The 15889-nt window shown below is 54.5% G+C and overlaps 2 protein-coding genes across 2 annotated transcripts; both read right to left on the bottom strand.

The window, feature by feature from the left end:
• Positions 1-5474: 5474 nt before the first annotated feature.
• Positions 5475-8049, bottom strand: OVCA2 (OVCA2 serine hydrolase domain containing). Its single transcript, XM_074263869.1, has 2 exons — positions 7864-8049; positions 5475-7398 (listed from the first exon to the last, which is right to left on the bottom strand). The coding sequence occupies exons 1-2, from the start codon at positions 8030-8032 to the stop codon at positions 6899-6901; spliced, it is 669 nt and encodes a 222-aa protein (XP_074119970.1). The 5' UTR covers positions 8033-8049; the 3' UTR covers positions 5475-6898.
• Positions 8050-8165: 116 nt separating this feature from the next.
• DPH1 (diphthamide biosynthesis 1) lies at positions 8166-15356 on the bottom strand. Its single transcript, XM_074263868.1, has 12 exons — positions 15214-15356; positions 13126-13281; positions 12922-12985; positions 11309-11430; positions 10769-10926; positions 10554-10675; positions 9572-9640; positions 9184-9340; positions 9008-9108; positions 8757-8835; positions 8524-8673; positions 8166-8304 (listed from the first exon to the last, which is right to left on the bottom strand). The coding sequence occupies exons 1-12, from the start codon at positions 15272-15274 to the stop codon at positions 8209-8211; spliced, it is 1335 nt and encodes a 444-aa protein (XP_074119969.1). The 5' UTR covers positions 15275-15356; the 3' UTR covers positions 8166-8208.
• Between the last annotated feature and the right edge of the window lie 533 nt (positions 15357-15889).

Raw genomic sequence — 15889 nt, 5'->3', positions numbered from 1 at the left:
AGCCCCAGCCCTGTCCAGAGCCGCTGCAGAGGCGGCGGGAGGAGGAGGAGGATTCATTCAGGTCCGGCCCGGGCAGCGCGCCGGCACCTTGGCTCTAGACTGCTTACTGCCCGGGCCACCCTCAGTAACAGTCTCCAGTCACGGCCACCGACGCCTGGCCCCCGCCCCTGGACACCCGGACGCTCCTGGAAGCCCCGCAGATCTCGTCGCCCCCTTCAACATCTTTGCCCCAGAATCTCGCCTGGGCTCTCTCCCCACCCCCTCCTGCAAACCCTTATGGTGTTCCTGAATGTGGCCCCCGAGCCCCAGACCCGACCCCCTGGATGAGCCCTAAGGAGGGAGGTGGGCAATGCAGCGAGTAGGAAAAGTTCCGCCTCCCGAGGCTCTGGGCAGCCCTCCAGCCGGAGGGCCCATCTCTGGAGCTATCCGTGGTGCTGATCCCAACGGACTGCTTCCAGCCCGAGCCTCTTTCGCCCCCGACACCCCTGGGCTGCTGGGCTGCGTGTGAGCCCGGAGCCAAGGTTCGAGTCGGGGGGCACGTAGACCCTCGGGAAATGCCGCAGTCCGCTTCCAGCCTGAGGCCCCGTACATCCGGGACTCCAGGACCCCCGCCTGGAGAATTTCAGGGAGGAAGCTCAGGGCTACACATCTAGAGCCTTGAGCCCCTCTGGGACCCGAGGCTGCTCCGCCTGAGTGCCCTTCTCCAGAACCGCGTCGCCCCTCTCCTCCTCTCCAATTACCCCCCTTCCATCCACAGCCTAGCATTAGCCCCCGCCGCAAGCTCTGACGTCAAGAGGCTACGGAGATGCCGTCACTCGCGCGCCCGCCCCTTCCCCCCCACTCCCGCGTCTCCAGGGCAACCGTGGCTTTCGATTGTTACTGTGGGAACCGGGGGTAACAGTCTACAGCCATGGTCGCCCCGCAGCACGCCCACGCGGCCGTTCCTCCCCCCCCCCACCCCTCCTCTAGCGCGCGCGCGTATTCGCCGGCCCCGTCTGAGGGAGGGAAAGGAGGGGAGGGGTAGGGGGTGGGACTGTAGGCGGGGCGCAGGCTGAGGGGGCGGGACCAGCAACTCCCGGACCCCCACCCCTCCCTGGATGAGAGGCAGGAATTAGACACCCCAGGAGGCAAAGCATACCATCCTCCTACCGCCTTTCGGGACCATTTGAGTCTAGGGGACACAGCATTCCTGGGTCTACAGCTAACCACGGCTTGAAGGGCTGCCCCACCGCCGCCCCCTTCGCAAAAGGAGAGCAGCGCAGACAAAAGCTACAGAAGACCGCGGCCATTTGTCACAGTGAGTCTGGATCTATGTCTGTCGCCATGAGTCTGCATAGTGCCCCTTCTCTCAGAAACACATCCTTCCCGGTTGTCTTTTCTCACCCCTAGAGATACAGCCTTCCCACCAGTCCCTCCCTTTTTTTTCTTGCAAACCTCCCGGGCCCCAAATGAGAAAGGGGGGACTTGGAGGCAAATCTTATTGTTTACGTCCGGATGCCATCTTTAGCACCTGCATCGGACTCTTGAGTTGGTCAGATCTTCTAGGGATGAATTTGGGAGTAGAATTGTGCCAGGGTCTTTCTCCCGCCCCCCAGTATCCACACCCAAAGGAAAAAAGATGCTGCTGAAAATAGGAGACAGAGATACAGAACAGAGGGAGGGAGAAAAAGCGAAGGGCTTAATGAATCTATGATCAGCATAGCCCCTCCTCTCCTCCACTAACACTTTTTGCCAATAGTATGGCGATGGCCAATCAGAGAAATCAGGTTCTCTTAGGCCACCTGAGTTCTACCAGGTAAAACAGTCCTAAGTTCATGTCTGCAGAAGGTCTTAAGTAAATTTCAGCTATTGTGTGGCAGGTATTCTCTTTCTGAAGCTTCATTGCCCAAACTATAACAGGGCCCATTTTGCAGATGGGTAAGCCAGCAAATAATGGAATATCCTAGGTATTAGTCCCTACCTTGTAAGGCAACAGGCTGTGGGTTGAAATTTTTCTGTTCCATTTCTATAGGGAGAGTGAATTTTGCTTTTCTATTTAATTACATCCAGGGAAAATGTCTTGGGCCTAGACTAGAATGCAAGAGCTAGGAGAGATCTGAGAATTGGTCCAACTCCTTCCTTTCATTAATAAGGAAAACGAGACTATCTAGTAAGGGAAGTGATTTCCTTAAAGTGATATAGTTCAATTTGCGTCTACTTCTCAGCTAATCCAGGTTTTCTGGCTCCTTCCTAATCTAGTTCTTTTAATTCAATCAGTGTCCCACGGACAGCTGGGAAGTTTGGTTCTGAGAACTGTTATGATAGGTGCTTTGTATGTCTGTAGAAGTCTGTGGAGAAAGAAGGTAGGGAAGGAAGATGGAGAATCAAACAGAAAGAGAAAGCTGTGTCTAAAATGGAGAAAGATGGTACCCTTTTGGCAGGGGGTAAGATCACAGAACCACTTTAGACATTGTTTCATTTTTTCATTTTACAAATGAGGAAGCCAAAGTCCAGAAGACTTATTCAGGAACCACATAATCTATAAACAGGGGAGCTAGAAGTTCTGAGGCAAATGAGGAGTCAGTTTCCTTGGGTTTCCTTAACAAGCCAGCAAGGAAAATTGCTGGATTGGGAGTCAGGACCTGAATTTTACTCCCAGCTCTGATACATATCTAGCTGTGATACCAAGCAATTCAGATCACTTGTGGGCTTCAGTTTTTTCCCCTGAAAAATGAAGTCTTTGGTCCTTGTCAATTATTTTAAGTGTTAGTCTACTCTGCCCGTCTTCATCACCATCATCATCATTAGTATCTCTATCATAAGTATTCTGATTGGTTGGTTTTCCTTCTCTTCCTCTCCCCTCCCACTATCCAAAGTACCATCAAACATTTTTTATTCTTACAACTCTGATTGGCAAGCACAGCAAGCATTATTTTCTAGATCAAGAGATGGAGGTGGGGAATCTCACACTTACTAATCTCATATCCTTCCCTCATTTCCCTCAAAGTGCTCATCTCACTTTCACACAGATTCTTCAAAGTTAGAATCTTATCTAACAAACACTTTTGTATCTCATGACTGTGCACATGGCTGCCTGCATTCCAGTGCCTGGAGTTTGGAGATTTGGGGTGGGAGGAGAAAATGGGTGTTCAGTGGAGGGGAAAGAGAAAATGACAACTCAAAATCCCAGAAGCCTTAGGAAAAGGGGCTAAGAGGACAAATGAGATATATCAAGGGGATAAGTGATGAAAGTGGGAGGGGCTACTGGTTTATGTGTGAAGACAAGAAAGAAGAATGTGTTTCACTCCCTATAATACTGTTTTGGTCCTTTCTCCCATTTCACTGTCCTAACTAACTTACTTACTCAGATGTATATTTAAATCTAGGATCAATAGCCAAAGAAAGTAAAAGGATTCAAATCAACAGTCTTGATTCCTAGAATATCCCTAGGTCATAAAGGTTCCCTGCCAAGTCAATTTTTTTTAAACACTCTTTAAAAGACTTCAGACTATGTTTTCCTCCTTACCATGTGGAGCTATATCTTCAAATTGAGGCTCAATACTAGATTGACACTGGGAGTAAAGTTGGGAGAAGTTTCCAATCAATAAATATGTATAAAGTACCTATTATGTCCAGGAACTGTGCTAAAGTTCTGGGAATACAAAAAGAGGCAAAAGACACAGGCAAGGAGTTTACATTCTAACAGGGAAACAAATATATACAATGCAAGATATCTAAGGAGTAAATAGGAAAATTAATAAGGAAGGCACCGAAATGATGAGAAACTGGGGAAAAGCTTCCTGTAGAAAATGGGATTTTAGTAAAGGAAGCCAGGGAGGCCAGTAGATGGGACAGAAGAGTAAGCACATTACATGCATGGGGGACAGCCTGAGAAAAGCCCTGAGCAGAGAGAGGATCTTGTTCATGGTATAGACAGAAAACCAGGAGTTGGGGGAAGGTGTGGGGGATAAGGTGTAAGAAATTGGAAATGTAAGAGGGGGATGAATTATGAAGTACTTCAATGCCAGAGTATTTTGTACTTGATTCTGAAGACAATAGGAAACTGCTGGAGTTTATTGAGTAAGGGAATGAAATGGTCAAATTAGTTACTTTAGGAAAATCATGTGAGTGGTTGACTGGAGGACAGATCCAAGTAGGGAGTGGGGAGAGCCTTTTGGGAGGCAGACCCCACAGTAGGAGACTGCAGTAATCCAGGGGCGAGGTGACAAGGACCTGCATAGATGGCAGTGCCCAAAGCGGGGGTATATTCCAGAGAGATATTGCAAAGGTGAAATTGACAGGCGTGGACATGGGAGGTACATGATAATGAGACATCCTCCTGGTTGTAAGCCTGAAGGTCTGGGAGCCTGCTAATAGAAGGAAGGTAAAAGGGGTGAGGGGATGATAAGTTCTGTCTGGACATGTTGAGTGTAAGATGTCTGTTGGACATAAAACTGGTGATATGTTAAAGGCAATTGGAAGATTGGGAGTCAGCAGAGGGTGGGGCAGAAGAGGAGAGGTAGATCTGAGTACCATCAGAATGGATTCTTAAGCTGTTAAAAGTCTGAGTGTGCCCTCCCTTGTCCCCATTCCTACCACTCTGCCAGGAGGGAAAACTGAACTACTGCCCTTCATCAGAGAGCTGAGGCAACACACAAGTCCCAGGCCTTGGTCCCTGAAATCAAACACTAACAAACATTTCAGAAGGTGGGGCCATCCCCGAAAATGAAAGGAGTATATACACTCTTTTCTGAAGTAGTGTGAAACAGGTTTTCCCTGGTCTGAGTCAATCAGGGAGGACAATATCCCATGGTCCTATGGCAGAGGGCAGGCACTACTGAGAACATAAAGTGGAAGACAGTGGGGGAGAAAGAAGAGTAGAGGGGCAGTGACTGGGAAAAGCCACTAACTGTATGACCCAAGGATAAGGTGGTTGGGCTCAGCTCTAGCGGTTATACAGGATCTGAGAGACTGTTCTGTGAGTCAATTCTACAAGTAGATATTCAGCTTTCTCTTCCCTGGGCCTTCGAGGATCTCAGAAAATACTGCATAAAGCCCCAGTCCATCCTTGGAAGCATGAGCCAGGGATAGTCAGAGGAAACCCTGGGAAGAAGCTGTAAGTAGGATGAGGTTCAGAGTGAAGCATTTGGAAGGGAATACATAACTAAGTATGTATATTAAGGAGAGCTGATTAGCCCCAAATCCAGCACAGTAAGCAGAGTTACACTGGGCACCAATGAACAGCTGAGCAAGAGAGCTTTTTCCTCTTCATCCATGGACAAAGCACCTTCAGGAGATCAAGAATGGAAAATTCAAACCAAAAAAACCCTTGCGTGTGTGTGTGTGTGTGTGTGTGTGTGTGTGTGTGTGTGTGTGTGTGTTTTCTGCACTTGTTTTGGGACACATGGCTGACACACTTAGGGTACTACCCAAGGCACCAAATTTACACTCATTCATTCAAAAAGTAGTTACAAATATCAACTCTGAGACAAACACACAAGATAATTTCCATTTATTACACACAAACACAAAATCATTTCCAGAAAGGAAGAACATTAGCAACTGTGAGTGGGGGATGGGGGCCAGGAATCAGGAAGGATTTCTTCAGGTAGGAAATGGCCCTTGAACTAAGCTTTAAAGATAGAGATCAACAAGGCAGAGACATTAGAATTGCACCCAAAGGACACCCTATACAAAGACACAGGGATAGAAGATGCATGGGGAATGACTGCTCATTTCATTAGAAAAGATATAGTATGCAAGAGGAAGTGAGAATCTTACAGTAGTAAATCTGGAAAGATAGGCTGAAAGCCACAGATTATTGAGGGCTTTCCAAGCCAAACAAATTAATGTTTTATCCCTACAATCTTAATAGGGAGTCACTGGAGCTGATGTGAACAGGAGAGGAACATGACCCAACCTGGGCTTTAAGAATATGATGTAACTGTGTAGAAAGGACAGAAGGGAAAATAGAGGCAGGGCATCCAATTCAGGCAAAAGATGAAAAGAGTTTGAAGTATAGGGGTGAATGTTCGAGTGGAGAGATGGGGACAGACAAGTGAACAGACAAGATTACAACCAACTGGGAATGGGAGGGAAGAATGAGTCCAAGATTGCAAAGGTGGGGCCTACAAGGGTGGCAGTGGCAACACAAACAGGAAAGTGAGGAAGAGAGTTTGGAGCCAACAATTACATAACTTTTGATATGCCCATCAAACATTTAATAGGCAGTTTGTCCAAGTCAAAACTAGATCAAGTTTTATTTCCACATAGATGTTCATTAATGAAGAGATCACTTGCAGGATAGAGTAGCAAGCCCTGTGATGATTGATGATCCACTAGGAAAGAATGGTCGGACAAGAGAACCAAGGGAGAAAAATGTCAAACGAACAACACACAGAGGTGGTTGTCAAGAAGCAAGCACTAAAGCTCTCAGCCAAAGCTACTTAATTTGGTTTTGGGGTTGGCCAGAGACTCCCACCATAAAACCTAGTATGTGGGCAGGGAAAGATACATCAAATGTCAAAATATATGCTTTATTGGATGGTAATTAACAACATATGTTTTAACATTCTCCAAATCTACCCTGTTTCCTGCCTACTATTAGCCCAATACACCTGCTTTAAATCCTCTGAGCCCATTTCACAGTGTAAACTATGGCAGGGGAAAATCTGCCTCCGGTGTGGGCCTGCTTGCTCTCTTCTCTGTGGAATCTCCCCTCTCATGATGAGAGTTCGCCATGCTGCTCCTCTCTGGAAGCTGTGCATAGTTTGAGCCCCAGGGCACCCACATTTGTCTCGATGATGGCCAGGAGCTGCAGCCATGACAAGGAAGGCTGCTGGCAAGAGTGGCTGGTAAGAGCTTCAAGTATCTTCAAGGCTCTGCTGAAGGGACAGAGCTTCGAGGGAATCCAGAAACCTCACTTTGTAAACTGGTCCAGGAACTTGAGATACGCCTGGCGCTGGGGAGAGGCAGCTGGAATGAAGTGGCCCCCAGGGTGGGAGAGCGTGACGGCCCCGGAGAAGCAGCCGGCTAGCTCCAGACTCTCCTGAGTAGGGATGACACGGTCAGTCTCCCCCAGCACATGCAGTGAAGGCAGCAGCAGGGGTGCCTGCAGCAAAGGGGGGGAGAGGCGGGGGCCTCTTGGGCGGAAACCAGAAACCAAGATGACAAAGCGAGGGAGGGGGAAGCGGGGGTCACCAGCCTGTCCCAAGGCGCACACTAAGGCTGCTAACGCTGCCCCTTGACTAAAACCAAGGAGTCCGTCCAAGGGCCCGTGTTTGGCCATGGCTTGCTGGACCACTCCTAAGGCTTCCTCCAGGCCCCGGCATTCTGCCGGCTCTTCCAGGGCAGAGAACGCGGCTGCCTCAGGCTCGGAAAACCACCATCCTCGAGGTTCTTCCTCTGGGGAACAGGGTCCTACGGGAGCAAGACAAAAAGGTGAGCCAGAGCTGCAAGGGGCGGGAGGGAGGGTGGTCTCTGGAAGATTGTCAAGGGGGGCCGAGACCAAGCCTTAGCCCAGGACTGGAACATGGGGGGAGGGGAGGAATTGTGAGAGGTGGGGATGGGGCCGAGTGTTACCCCCAAAATGGCAGGGGCATGGGGGAAGGGCGGGATCAAGCATGAGTCAGGATGGGAAGGAGCTCCAGGGAGGAGGCAAACAGATGCAGGTAGAAGAAGCAGGGGGCGGGAGAGAAACGGGGGTCTGGAAAAGCCGGCCAAGGGGCGGGGGGAGAGCCCGGAGAGACCTTCTGGACAAGAGATGGGAATGACTCCGGGGATGCTACTGGGGCGGGCGCGCGGACCTGGGTGGGACCTCCAGGAGCTGGCAGAAGGGGCGGAGCCCCACGTGATCGGAGGGGGCGGGACCAGACCCTCACTCACCATGTGCGGGGGCGGGCTCTGGGATGGGGTGCGGGCCGCTGAGGTAGAGAAGCTCAGCGCGGCCTCGCAGCGCCTTCCTCAGAGACCCGGTTTTCTCGCGGAAGCCCCGCTCGCTCTGTCTAAAGCCGGCCAGGCACAGAATCCGCAGCAAAGGTCGCGGCTCCGACATGGCGACCCCCGGCCCGGAGAACAGGAAGCCGCTCGGCCACAAGCGGAACCGGAAGTGACTGGGGCCGCGCTGAGCACGAGGGGCGTGCCCAGCTCGGGCGATCCTTTAGTAGACAGGGAAGGGGGATGAGCCGTGATGGAACCCCAAAAAGGGGTCTTCGGCCAAGGGACAGTCATTCAGGGAGCGGGCGAATGCACTGTCTCCTCGAGGCAGGCGCAGGCGCAATCACTGCAGCCGACGGTCGGCTCGGTAGTCCCGGGTGATCCCTCCACCTGGCGGAGGAACAATTCTGGTTAGGAGAGGCCGCTCGAAGCCCCGCCCCGCCCCGCCCCGAGGAAGTCCTTTTCCACCGCCGCTGGGCGGCAGTGTTGGCTCTCAGCGATCAGTGGAGCGGGAGAAGACTGCGCCTGCGCGCTTCTCTCCGCCCGCTAGCGGACTCTCAGGCCCTCTTCCTCCCCGCGCGCACGCGCAGCACGCCCAGCTCGCCCCACCTGCTCTCCGGTGCCCGAGGTCAGAGGCCGTGGCCGCGGGCGCTGCCGATGGCTCGCGTGGTTCGCTGTCCACGGTCCCAGGGAATGGCTCGCGTAGAAGTCCATGGGGTAGGGCTGCTGCCAGGAGACGTCCCTCAGGGCCACGGCTGCCTGCAGGGGGATGGCGCCTTAGGGCGGAGCCGCCGCCGCCCCTCCCCTTTCCCCCTCCCCTTCCCCCGCCCCCTGGGCGTTACCTCGTACGGGGTGAGCAGCGGTTTAGGGAAGGCTGTGCCCCAGTCAATGGAAAGCCGCGGACAGGCCACCTGCACCCACCTGAGGCAGAGAAACGGCTTCCTCTCACCTCTGCTCCCACCAGTGTGTAAGCTCCCGAGGGCAGGGCCGCCCCCCCTCTCCTCCCCCCGGCTGCAGTGACTAGTAAATGTCCGTTCTGAGACCGCGCGTGGAGGCTGGTGCTGGGGACCCAGTGGGGGCGGGGGCGACTTACGCGTCCACTCGGGGGAACAGGCCGAGCTTGCTGGGGAAGATCTCGGAGAGCAGCAGCCGGAAGAAGGAGAGCCCCAGGGGCCGGAGGCGGGACTCCAGGTGCTGTGGGGGTCACCGGCGTTAGCCACAAAGGGCCCACCCAGGCAGCCGCACCCCGCCCAGCCCCGGGGAGCTCACCTCGAGAATCTTGGGGCTGCCCTGTCGGCCCAAGGTGCCCAGGATGAGCCCCCAGGACCGGGCAGAACGGGCGGCGCTGATGGCCTCCTGGCGGGCGGCCTGCATGAGCTCGTGCCCATAGTGCTCCCTGGACAACACCTTGCTGTAGGGATCATACCTGAGGAGAAGGGGGGGAGGGGGGAGAGCTGGGCCGGAGGCTCCGCCCACACAAGGAGGTTCCCCCCCAGGGGTTTACAGCAGCCGCTCCCACCACAGCCTCAGCTAATTGGGAGGGGGAGGGGAGAAAGCAGAGAAAAGCCGGCAGTGCCCGGGCAGCCCCAGCCTTGGCAAACAGGATCCCTGCCCCCTCTCCGGCTGGTGGAGGCTCCCTACCCGCGCACCCCAGTACCTGTATGCAGAAATGCCAGGGTTGGCAATCATGATAGACTCAAGATGGAACCGGCCATCACCAAGATACCTGTGAGTGGCAGAAGGATGCTTAATACGCCTTTTGAGGGAAGGTGGCCAGCTTAATCCCAGATGAAATGGTGGGGGAGGGGGCCCACACCTCAACTCTAATGCAGAAGGGGCCTCACAGGGCTGCCCCCAAGCCCCTTCCCCTCAGATAATACAACGCGCCGGCCTCATCTCCTTTAAAAGGACCAGAGTGTAGGAGAGGAGCCGCCCCCCCCTGCAGCCCCTTCCCCAAGACCCTAGGGGACTGATCCAATTTTAATGAGCAGCTGCCCTCCGGTGCTGCTGCTCCCTCCCCCACCTATGCTCAGAGGCCCCTAAGTGCAGGTACTTATCAGGGAAAGAGAGATCAACTGACCACAGGCGTCAGAGAAATGGCCCAAGGAGGGGGTGGAGGGGCAGGGCTGGAAGGATCAGGGCAGGGGCCTGGCAGAACAACTGCAAATCTATCCTCTAGGAGCCGTTTTCCTCAGGTGAAAACAGCCTTCACCTTTGGGGCAAGAGTCCAGCCAGAGATGCCAGCTTCAGACCAGCCTGGGGTTGAGGGGCGGAAAGCACTTCTCTCTCTTACTAGGGTGAAGGGGGGCCCTCAAGGCTGGGGGAAGTTTGCTCCAAGCCAGTCTGCATTCACACAACATTAAGCATTTCCATTACCTAAAATAATTAGGCAGCAGGAGATGGTGCGCTCCTGCTCGTTAGCTGTCCTGATGCTAAATTAATGGGGCTGCGGTTTGGGCCCAGCCATTCGTCTTCTCCAATTACATCCCCACCACTTTGATCCCACCTCCCCCCACGCCCCATTCCAATTCACATCAAGATATGCACATCTTGAAATGATCATTGGCCAGAGAAGCCGCTGGATGAGCTTGGTCAAGTCACTGGAGAAATCTGGGGTCCCCTCAGCCTCCAGAACTCACACAATGGCCTCCACTTCCTCAGGGAGCCGAGGGGACGTGCAGCCCAGGATCTCTCCAGGGGACAGCGGCTTGCACTGAGGGACACACACTTTGTATTCAGTCTTCAGCTCTTGGGCCATTATCTGTGGGGAGGAAGAGGAGAGGCTGGGTGGGCGGAGGGACGGAGACAGCTGGAAGGCAAGGAGATTTTGGGGACTTTCCTGGATCCCACTCACTTGCAAAGACGAGACAAACTGGATGGTGCTGACCAGGGCCAAGGAAGTCGCTGGCGGGAAGGTGAGTCGGACCGAATCCACTAAGTGGGCAGTGTCTATACGGATATCGACGAAGACATAGAGCATCCGAAGACCCTGGGCTGAGACGTCGATGGGCACTGGGGCAGGAGGAAGGCGTTCAGTCAGAGAGGGATCCCAAAGGGCGTGGCTCCTGGCCATACAATCAGTCCCAGAAGCCAGGAGGGGAGGATGGGGGAAGACTGTGACCTTGGACACAGGCTCCTCTAACTTGGCCCTTCCAAACCCCGCTCAGGACCTCTGCTGCGCAAGCCAAGCTTGAGAACACCCATATCTGGGACAGCGGCTGTTTCTATGGCAACTACATCCAAAAGCTGGTTCTACCTGGGGATGGGGAGGCCTTGGCCTTCCCAGCAACAAAGACAAAGAGACCAAAGTCTGGGGGGAAAAATGAGTGAGACTGCAGAGGGAAGGGAGAAGCGGAGAGTCATGAGCAGAGGTTCCCCGAGCCCCTCCAGGTACCCAGGCAGCTATGGCCGTAGTGCACCAAGAAGTCAACTCCCAGGGCACGGGCAGTGAAGTCATCCACACAGCAGGCACCATACGTCACATCCCCCATCACTATGGCCTCAGCTTCCGTGAACCTGCCAGGGAGGGGGTGGTGAAGAAAATGGTATCAGCTCCAAAGGTCTGGAAGAAACCCTCCTGGGCCTGTCCCCTCCCCCACCCCAGGGAGCCTCCCCTGATCTCTCGGCACATAGTGGGCTGGGTCCAGCTGCCCATACACTCTCCATCTAGGTGCTGGAGTACTTGGATGGTTCCCACAGGACCCTGTCCCCATTTACTCCACCCCTGCCTCACTCCCAGGCATACATACATACACACACACACCCCTTTTTCCCACCTAACCCATGCAGAGGAGACTATCCACCCATGACTACATTCCAATATACAAGGCACAAACCTGGATCCCTTCAAATCTCACATTCACACACATCTGAGTGTGTTATAGAACTCCCCCCCCAAGTACCCACCTGTGTACATAACACAAGCAAAGCTAAGTCAGGTATGAAGAGGCAGACATGCTGCCTGGCATGTGCACTTCCTCACAGGGATCTGTTCCCCTTCCCATGGGACTACATGCAACATCCAATCCAAGCCACCCCTCCTTAGAACTTCGGATATGAGGGGTCTGTGCCCATCACGCCACTCCACATTGAGCCTCACAATACAAAGAGGAGGACCTAGGTGGCACATTGCAGTGGGCACCAGTGCCAGGCCTGGATCACTGAGGAAAAGGGGAATAGTGACTGTCCCATCTCCCACTGCCAGTGGAGGATGGAAGGCAGAAAAACCTGGCCAAAAGCACATCAAGTCCAAAGCCTGCACGTGTCAAGCTTCTGGGCTGACCGATCCAGGGAAGGCCAGAGAGGCTGCAAGGTCCCCACCCCACCCTTCCCAGGGCCCAAATCTGGCCCAGCACAGCAGCATATTCAGCTCCTTAAAATGCAGCCTGGGCGTCTGAGTCAGCCGTAGCACTTAATTTTTTATAGATTAAAATGTATGCAAATTGGCCCGAGCCCCAGAGAGCATCCCCAAGGGGGTGGGGGAGAGACTGGAGAAGTAGATCTGTAGCAGCAGGATGGAGGAGTTGGGGAGGGGAGCAGCAGCAGGGGAGTGGGAGGTTCCCATCACGAGGTGACCTCCCCTCTCCCCCCACCTCACCCTTCCACCTCCCCCCTTAATGTTCTTGTGGTATGTTCCAGACAGCTCAGCACACCAGGCTCCCCACTGTGGCTAATTGTGTTGAGGAATCATGCAGTGGGGGGAGAGAAACACACACCCACTGCCCAAAACAACAGTGTTGTGCTTGGGGGGAAAGACTCCCTCAGAGCCTTAAGCCTGCTCCTTGAATCAATTCTGCACATAATTGTCCATTAACCTGCCATCCCTGAAGGCCCTGGGCCTCCATACCAGGTCCAAACTGCCCAGGAGAGGGCATTCTCATTGTCCCTAGCACATGGGACAGAGATCTCAGATGGAACTGGAGGTCAGCTAGAGGCAGCCCCCCCCCAGGGGGGAGCCCAGATATACCCAGCCATCATCATGGCCCCAAACCTTCTGGGTTTTCTCACCTTTCCAGAATGTCAACAATGGTACAAGCAAACATGAGAAGGCCTTCAGGCATCTGCAGGGCAACTGTGGGGCAGAGAGGGAGAAGACGGGGAGTCAGGCTGGTTATGGCCACCTCTGCTAGGCCAGACCCACAGCCCCGGGCTGCCCTGGGCCCATCCTAGGCTCCAGGATCAGGAAGAACCTTCCCTCCATCCCCTGCTTACCCTTCTTGGCTTGTGCTTGCCGAACTCTCCAGATGGTCTTGGGGATCTCAAAGTTGTAGTTTGAAGGCAGGGCCTGGACAGCCTCCTGCAGCTGTGGATCAGCCAGGATCTCAGGAGGGATCTGATTGGCCAGACGGCCTCGGAGGGGCCCTCGACCTGGTGGCACAGACCCCACAATGAGTGTCCCTTAATCCTGCCTCAATGGCCAGAGATTCTGAAAGTCACCGCCCAAGGGTAGCCCTGGGAGAAGAGAGACCTTCCTTTCTCCAGATTCCCACTAATGTTAAGCTAGGAAGAAATCTACAGAATTAACTGCCATAAAACTTGCAAATGAACTGAGTGTAATGAGTGTAATAAAATGTGTATGAAAGGAACAATCCCAATAAACCAAGGGGCAAAAAGAAGTGTCTTCAATTTGGGAAAGAGACTGACAAGTCAAAATGGGGTGACCCAAAGAGGGAACTAGGATGCTCATGTTTGGTCTGGAGATGACTTGTAGGGGAGAGATATAGCTGTCTTCAAGGTCCTAAAGGACCTTCACCTTCAGGAGCAATTGGGAGGCAGGACCAGGGCCACCTAATGGGACCGAGGTTGCCGAGAAGGAAATTTCAGACAAACAGACTGAAAAAAGGACTAATTCGAGCTGGACGGGGTTGCCCAGGGAGGTGGTGGATGTCCTCACAAGATTTCTAGCTGGAGGCGGCCTGGATGGGCTGTGGGAGTCCTGGACTCCACGGCCTCTGAGAAACCCACAACCCTCAAATTCTGGGATCCCCCGGACTCACAGAGACAAATCACCCTGGCATAGAGCTAGCAGGCTTGGAAAATCCTAGGAGGGGATCACTCCCACCACTGCACGTAAGGTAAGGGACAGTGGCTGGCAAAGTGAATAGAAGGAAATGGCCAAAACCATCCCAGATACCAAGAAAACTCCAAACTGGGTCACAGAGTCAGCACGACTTGGAAATGACTGAGCAGATCATATGAGCAAGACCATGTGACACAGATAGGAAGCCTCCACTTCCCCCACGGGTAAGAGCAGCCGCTCCCCCAGCCCACTTCCACTGGCAGACTCCTGGCTGCCCTCGGTCAGACACTGGCTGTCTAGCTAATGAAGGAGTTAGGGGAAGGGCTGCAGAGAAATCTGCCCCCTGTCTGATCCCTGGCCTGGGAGCGAGGCCTAAAGCATGCCTCTTAGAAATGGCGTCTAAAGCAGCAGTGCCTCGGTCAGGGGTCCTGCCCCCCCGGAAGTCACATCAAGTCCCGGAGATGGGGACCTGAAATGAGGGGCTGGGATGTCAAACCAGCGGCTAAGGCCCGGCACAATGCCTCTGTAAACGCCAGGCAGAAATAGGAAAACACTCCCCCTCATGCAAGGTCAAAGGCACCAGAACCCGGCTCCTCCGGACCCCACTTCATCGTGGCCTCTAAGAACAAGTCCCCTCACTCCTCCTGGACGGGGGAGGGGGCGCTCTCCGTCCCTCACCCCCGAAGATGGAAACTTCTAAATCTCATGTTTCAGAGACCCTGGAGCTCAAATCCCTGGGACCTCCAACTAGGGGGCGCCAAGGCCACGTGGGGTGAGCTATGGGCCGGGGTCTCTGAGGCCCCTCCTCCCAAAAAAGTGGTCTCTGAGTCTCTATCCAGGGGTTTGTTTGGGGGGCGTCCGGGGATTGGGGATCCCCTCACTTGGGGGGGAAGGGGAGAAAAGCCTATTATGTACTAAATGCATTTTATGCCGGGGGCTATGAAGAATCCCATTTTACGGAGGAGGAACCGGAGGCCGAAGAGGCGACTGGCTATGCTGGGAAGTGGCGCATTTGAACTCGGGTCTTTCTGACCCCAGAGGAAAACGGAGCCAGGAAGGGCCGTGACCTGCCGAGGCCCCGCGAGCACTGAAGAGTCGCGGGACCAGGTTCCAGCCCTTCACGGTCCCTGCTCTGACCCGCGGGCGCCTCGGACGCAAAGCGAGCGTCCCAGGGAATCGGAGCGGGTCCGGAGCATCTGGCGGGCGGCCTCGGAGGGCCCGGGCACGGAGAGGGAGACGAGAGGAGGAGGAGGAAGGCCGCGCCGGGCCCGCGCACCTACCTTTGCCGGGGCCGCCCCGGCTTCCGGGGCCGCGGGCCTCCGGTTCGGCCAAGGCCGCCATCGTCAGCTCTCCCACGTGGGGACCCAAAAGACAGCGCTCGACGAACCGGAGCGACCGAGCCCGCAGGCATCGCCAATAGATCGCCGAGCAACTCGCGGGAGAAGGCGGGGCGGAGAGTCGGAAGGTGGGGACTGGAAATGTGGGGGCGTGTCCTGCCCTCAAATCGCCGCGCCTGACCCCGGACCTTTCCCGCGGGGTCCAGCCCTGGTTCCTTCTCACGTCCCTGGGGGGATGAGTCTTTCCTTGTCCTCTCCCCACTCCGTACCATAAACCTTCCCATATCCCCGCCCCCTCCCCGGGACTGTTGGCTCCAGGTGAGCAGGGACTGTTCCATTTCAACAAGCTGGTACCTCCGCTGGCCCAGCACAGGGTCCAACCCACAGTGGGCACTTGGACTGCTCCCCAAGCTAATACAGCCTAGCCCCGGAGGGGGTCACACAATGTCACCCCAGTGTAGCACCTCGGACCCAGCTTAGGGTCAGGTGGGAAGCGGGGTCAAAAAGAGTCTCCCACGCTTGGACTTCCCGGGGAGCTCGGAGACCCCCTGTGCGCGAGCCTCTTCAGTCTTCACGACTTTCCCGAATGCAGTGGCTAATGGGTCTGGGGGGTCTGAGC

Source organism: Sminthopsis crassicaudata, chromosome 4, assembly GCF_048593235.1.
Source record: "Sminthopsis crassicaudata isolate SCR6 chromosome 4, ASM4859323v1, whole genome shotgun sequence".
Taxonomy (NCBI): domain Eukaryota; kingdom Metazoa; phylum Chordata; class Mammalia; order Dasyuromorphia; family Dasyuridae; genus Sminthopsis; species Sminthopsis crassicaudata.
Note: the sequence above shows the minus strand (reverse complement) of the source record. Positions and strands in the feature narration are given on the sequence as shown.

Coding starts and splice junctions, on each gene's coding strand:
- DPH1 (XM_074263868.1), bottom strand. CDS start 15,274: ATGGCGGCCTTGGCCGAACCGGAGGCCCGCGGCCCCGGAAGCCGGGGC. Junction 8,836..9,007: donor CTGTTCCCCCGAGTGGACGC/GTAAGTCGCCCC, acceptor TCTCTGCCTCAG/GTGGGTGCAGGTGGCCTGTC. Junction 8,305..8,523: donor CCTCGGGCACCGGAGAGCAG/GTGGGGCGAGCT, acceptor TTCCTCCGCCAG/GTGGAGGGATCACCCGGGAC.
- OVCA2 (XM_074263869.1), bottom strand. CDS start 8,032: ATGTCGGAGCCGCGACCTTTGCTGCGGATTCTGTGCCTGGCCGGCTTT. Junction 7,399..7,863: donor AGAGCCCGCCCCCGCACATG/GTGAGTGAGGGT, acceptor TTGCTCCCGTAG/GACCCTGTTCCCCAGAGGAA.